General features: G+C 37.0%; 1 protein-coding gene across 1 annotated transcript in view; it reads right to left on the bottom strand.

The window, feature by feature from the left end:
- Positions 1-5,465: 5,465 nt before the first annotated feature.
- INTS12 (integrator complex subunit 12) overlaps positions 5,466-6,537 on the bottom strand; it is a 28,777-nt gene continuing 27,705 nt past the window's right edge. The window contains exon 7 of the mRNA XM_004594280.3: positions 5,466-6,154. Coding sequence (XP_004594337.2) covers positions 5,570-6,154 — 585 coding nt within the window. The 3' untranslated portion in view covers positions 5,466-5,569. The remainder of the gene's footprint in view (positions 6,155-6,537) is intronic.

Below are 6,537 nucleotides of genomic sequence, written 5' to 3'. Positions count from 1 at the left end.
TTATAACTGTGATTTGACTGATTTACAAAAATTTGTTTTCCCTATTGCAACATTACATTAAAACTCTTCACTGTTGCCATTAATTTCTTGGATTTTTCCATTTAGAAAAAAAAAAACAACTCAAAGCTAACGCTACTCCTAACCCTAACCCTAAGAGTAAGACTCGATGAAGAAAACAAAAAAATATTTACAGCCTAAAACGACAAAAGAAAAAAATAAACCCACAAAAACCTTACCTTATTTAAATCACAACTGTAATAATTCTGCATTCCTATTTAAGCACACATAGATGTTGTCAATAGCCATGTTAATTTGAGAGGCAGACACAGACATACACACACAGAGCAAATTCTCATCTACTGCTTTACTGCTCTGATGATAGCAATGGCAGGGTCTGAGTTTAAGCCAAAGCTGGGGAGCCAGGAAAGCAATGCAGATCTCCCATTTGGGGAGGGACCGGGACCTTAATTACTCGAACTATCGCTAAGACTGTTCTGAAAGGAAGCTGGAGTCAGGAGCCAGAGTTAGGAAGAGAAATCCAGGCACTCCAACATGGAGCAAGGGTGTCTTCCATTAGGCTGTCTATGCCTTCTTAAGGTATCCAATGTATTGCTCAATACTGAATACATCTAGAACTCACAAAACTCAACCTGAGTTTGATATTCAAATGTAGATTATAGCTGATGAGTACATAAGTAAATTTCACTAACTGGAAGGACACTGGACTTTATACTTACTCTCTAGGGATAGCTCTCTACTTAATGCTATTAAAAAAGACTGTTACTCTGTTAACTTCCTTTCCCCTACATAATACACACACACACATATATATAAATTCACTAATTCTCTGTGATCCAGTGTTATTTGTTAACATACCAAATTTTCACTTCAGAACTACAATACAAAATGAATTTCTGCAGACCAGATATTGCTTTTGCAATTTTATAGCTATATAAAATTGCTTTCATTTTTTTTCAGGAAAACAAATAATTTCAGCAATTATTGAGATGTGATATTCTTGTTAAAAAATTTAGAGAATGTACTCTAAATGAATTAAACTTACTTAACGACTTTGGCATATAACTGTATTTATGGTATTCTCTAATTATCTAAATGGTTTTTGTAATAATTGTGTTAACATTTTATTTTGGTAAGATGATGTATTTCCTATGTAACAGATAGATAACACAATATAATTTATTATCTCAGTTATCAACAAACAGCACTACCACATCCTAGTTAAGAGTAAGGATCATCAGATCTTTAAATAAAGATACTTCTTGAGTTCCGGTGGTATGCCCTTATAAAGCCATCACAACTGAAAAATATCTAGCAAAGTACATTTTATGTACTAAAAATATCAAACATTGTATCTTAGCAACACAGTATATTGTAGAATGAATGACCATTGGTTTCCCCTCTGGTCCTACAGCTAACTTACAGCTACTGACCAGTATCACCAAACACTGTAAAAAAATCAAACTCAACATACAGCTTCTCCTAAATGTGTCTCCCATTCCATCATAAAGCTGAAAAATAAGTCCGGGACAATCTGTATTGGGAACTAGCCATTTCACCTCCTTCTCATATATGTGGGATCACACAGTTGATACATGGAGACACTGTAATTCAAAGGCAGGTCTCTTCTCCGCTTCCCTCTTCCTTCCCTCTCCTCCTCCTTTATCGTCCTCCCTTCTGAAGTCAACAAATTCCAGTTATGCCTAAATAATATTACAGACAGCAAATATGTACTGGCATGGTTTGAATTTACAAACATAAAATCTTATTTGTGGACAGACCTGTTTATCTGTTCATTCATTCACTGAGCCAGTAAATATGGAAACCTTCAATGGAACTGTAATTCCATGCAAGACAAACAGGATCTCCCTCTTCATGCAACTTAAATCCAATGAAGAAAATAAACTATACATAAAAATACAGCAATAAATACTCTTCATATAAAGCTGGCTAATGCTATCATCACTTCAGTTAAAAAGTCTGGTAGCTCATTTTTATGTGGAAAAATCAATATCAGAACTGAATAAACCATATAACAGTAAACTGAGTTACATACTTTATTAATATATGCATACTTATATGCACATATACTAACCATGTATACATAGACATGATATATAGATGTTTGTCTATGTATACACTTATATATTTCTATATATGTTTCCATATGTCATAAGGGATAAATTACTTTCTAAATCATGTTAAATTTCTCTGTAAAATGCAATAGAAATTAAGATAATTGCTCTCTTCAGACTAAATATAATTTCTGTGAAGGAATAACATTTATCACTTAAATGTTAATTCAAAAACTCTGACAAGCATTACTGCTTTAATGTCTTGTGGGCACTGAGGCCATGTGAACTGTCAGAGTTGGGAGCTAAGGTTGTCTCGTCACTTTCTTCAGAGTTTAGTCCGAACTGGCTCTACAGTATAAAACTCTAAATAGGATTAGAGGTTTATACAAAATTGATATTCTATCAAAATTTTGTTTCACAAGAGTATCTACAGGCAAATTTTACCCATATAAACCAATATTTATTCCACATATAAAGGATACCATTTTCTCAATACTGGATTCTAATTTAGCATACATAACTTAGTGCCATTATTTAACAGGAATTTAAAGGATTTAAGGAAGAGGAGTTGAGGTTGATGGTTTGTAGAGTGAAGATTTTGTAGCACATATCAATGCTGATGAAGTAAGGCTACTGTCTTATGAAAGTGGTAGTTTGCGGGAATTCCAGCTTCTGGAAATGATGTGATCACGCATTACAAACTGGCTGCATTGTCTTGGTGTGAATAACTATTTCTATGATCTGGAAAGCTCCCTATCTTCTGTTAGAATATATAACAAAGGGCTGGATAATTAGTTAGCTTAAGGTAAGGAATAACTCAGACTCTACAATTTCTGTATTAGTCAGATTTTCTGTTACTATAATGAAACACGTAAGCCTGGCAATTTTATAAGGAAAGGAGGTTTACTTTGCTCCTATTTTTGGAGGGTGAAAGTAAAAAATGCATAGTGCTCTTATGAGGTCGACTTGATGGCTTCCCCTCACTGTAGATGGCGTCTTGGCAGGAACATATGTAGATGGAGGAACTATCTAGCAAAACAAGAAGCTAGAGAGTGATTCATAGGTCAGATTCAGGCATCAATCACAACTTGCTCTCAGAAGAAATAATTCAGCAGTGCCATAAGAACTCCTTCATCTTTTCCAACGGCCAAGTCTAAGGCCCCAATTACCTCCCCATAGGCTCCACCTCTTGACAGGCACCATCAACCCTTAACATGACACTGAAGACCAAGCTCCCAACATACAAATCTGAAGGGCAAAAACCACATCCGCTCAAAAGTCCTAGTTCCCATCGGCATACATTTGGCATGGGTCAGGGGCAGACCAGCTGAACCAGTTCACATTGCCTGCTGGCGATTCCGAGCACCAGACAGAGTGTGGGTCAGGCCAGGTATGGTTGTAACACATTCCAGTGCACATTACAGCTGGGATTGGATGTCAGGTGGGCTGGGTTAGGCCATAAACCTCACCAGCGATAGCTGGAATTGGGGGTGGGCTGGACCGGGCCAGCCTACAACACCCACCATCAAATGCCAAGGTGAGGTGGGTCATACCAGAAGATATATTTGCACACACTGTACTGAGTTCTTCGGAATGGTTGAAGGACAATGTTTTGGCACTGTGGGTTGAGCCACTCCCTGCAAGGTCTGCAGCCCATAACAGCACCAGCTGGCGTTCCAGCGGCTCTACTACCAATTCAGCTCCCTGTTAATGTGTCTGGGAAAACAGTAGCTGACCTGAGTGCTTGCACCTCTGCCACCCATGTGAGGGACGTGGATGGAGTTCTAGGCTCCTGGCTGAGCCACACCCACTGTGGCCATTCGGGGAATGAACCAGCAGATGGATGGTCTCTCATTCTCTCCCTAACTCTTTCAAATAAAATAATTATTTAAAAAAACTAAAGTTTTGCATTAGAAAAGGTAAAAGCCAACAAATGCTTGGTAACTCAGTTTTTAATGGGGGTTTTAGTTAGTTTAGTTTTTGAGGCTGAATATCCAAATAGCATAACACTAGCTATTACGTGAGTGCACTTGGCTGCATCATTTATGACAGATGTCAGAGCATATACAGGGGATGGGATCATCATGGACAGGAAACTAGAACATCAATTGGTGGCTAGTGTCACACTTTTCACAAGTCAATCTTAGAAGACCTAACTCAGGTGACGTGGCAGAATGACCTTAATCCCTTTCAAGGGCGATAACGGCAAAAATCTATTAATCTCTTTATTTATTTTTTTTTCTTCTTTTTTTTTTTTTATTAATCTCTTTAGATTACAACACATGACCTCTTGATGGACAAACCACATCTAAATCACAGCACTTTCTGGCTTAACAATGTGAGAAAATCTCAAAAATTAATATACCGGGCCTGGTGTGATGGCTCAATGCCTACATTATCGCCTTGCAAATGCTGGGATCCTAAATGGGCATTGGTTCATGACCAGCTGCTCCACATCCTGCTTTTGGCCTGGGAAAGCAGCAGACAATGGCCCAAAGCCTTTGGACCCTGCACCCACGTGGGAGACCTGGAAGAAGCTCCTGGCTCTTGGCTTCGGATCAGCTCTACTGTTTTGGCCATGAGGAGTGAGCCAGCAAATGGAAGATATTTGTCTTTCCTTTTCTCTGTAAATCTCATTTGCCTTTCCAATAAAAATAAATAAATCTAAAAAAAAATGTATGTATTTGAGCTTTTTTTATACCAAGTTTACTAAAATTTGTCAAAATGCTACAAATTTTGGAGCAGTAAAAATAAAACATCCTTTACTCTAGTGTGTAAATAAGTCATAATTTTCGACCACAAAAAATATTTTTCTCAAGAAGTCTCAGAAATATGCTAAGTGGTATGAGAAAAATTCAATATTCACTGAATATATGCTATGTGCACATATTACATTGGCAATGTAGGGAAAGATGGACAAGATCAAAAGCATATTCCTATATAAGTGATTAAAAAACAGGTAAAAGAACACCACAAGTTTATGGGAAGCTAATAAAGTTAAATGTGAAAAATGTGATGATATAATTGGAGAAAGATGGAAGAATCAGCTGAAATGAGGCTTGGTACTGAAAATAAACACCCAAAATACTAAAGACTCAGAAGCACAAGAAAACTTTATACCAAGTCACCTCTGCCACTTTAAGCACCTGACTTAGCAAGCTCAACTTGGAGCTTTGATAGAAGAGAAACTATTTCTTTATCTCTAAAATTGCATATACTACAATATCTGATGACATTTTCATCAATAACCGATCCTATCAATTATTTTCATGTACTACAAAAATTATTAAAATGCTAAAGACAGCTTGAAAACAAAAAAAGGTCCCAAGTTTTGCAAAATAATATTATTAAAAAAAACAAAATAAATTCAAGTATGAAAATTTTTTTTATTAAATTATGGTATATTTAACAGTATATGTTCTATTAATAAGCTTTTTACCTTCAGGGTACTGTATGATTAAACCCATTTGTGCACCCTACTTCTTGAGTTTCTTCTGGGCAGCTTTCTTTTTAACCATCTGCAATCTCTTCATAGCATTGAGCTGTGATTCTTGTGAAGTTGGACCCTTGAGGGATGTTGAGGAACAGCTGCTGGTTTCTGAAGTAGTTTTACTGCTGGTCCCTCCACCAGCCCCTGATGTTCCAGTATTACCATTGCCAGTTAGTTGGCTGCTGCTTCCTGGAACTAAACTACTTGGACTAGGAAGACCTACTTTGCTGACATTATCACAACTAACGGAGCGACTAAGCCCAGTTTTGCCCAAGGTTAGAGGCGGAGGCGGCTTCAGTGGTACAGTGGGGGTTGTACTATTATTGGAACCTAATTTAGAACCAATTCCACCTTTGGATGATGTTGCCAGACCAGTCAAGCCCACAGGCTTCTGGCTGGCTGATGAGGTAGCAGGTTTTCCACTGTTGTTTTGTGTTGATGAACTCAATTTTGCTGTTGAAGGACCAGTAGAAGAAGTTTTGGCTGCAAAAGCTGCCCATCCAGTTAGGCCACTAGTTACTGAAGAGGAAACACTGGTACTAGAAGAATTTCCTGAAATAACCGTGGATGTCTAAAAAAATAACATAAATATTACATTAGTGTCAAGTATACTCCATATCTATATAATAGCCTTGAATATATAACAATTGCAGACTTTTTAATACCAGAATAATGACTTGAAAAATTTAAACCTCATCACCAAACTAGTTTCTTATTAAGCTAATCTGATGAAAATATTTGGAACAAAATACATCCATAGCTACTGGGCCTTACTGTTTCCAAAGCAGAAATATTTAGACAGCATATTCTTACCACAATGATTCCAAAAGAAAATATACGGGATTCTTTTCAGGAGATTGCTTCATAAAGCCAAATTTTGTGCTTCAACTTACTTTTTAATCCAAGAAGTTATTACCTAATACAGCGAAACATCCAGTTCTTTTAGACTTTGCA

The sequence above is a fragment of the Ochotona princeps genome, chromosome 7, assembly GCF_030435755.1.
Source record: "Ochotona princeps isolate mOchPri1 chromosome 7, mOchPri1.hap1, whole genome shotgun sequence".
Classification (NCBI taxonomy): domain Eukaryota; kingdom Metazoa; phylum Chordata; class Mammalia; order Lagomorpha; family Ochotonidae; genus Ochotona; species Ochotona princeps.
This window is presented reverse-complemented; position numbering and strand designations above follow the sequence as displayed.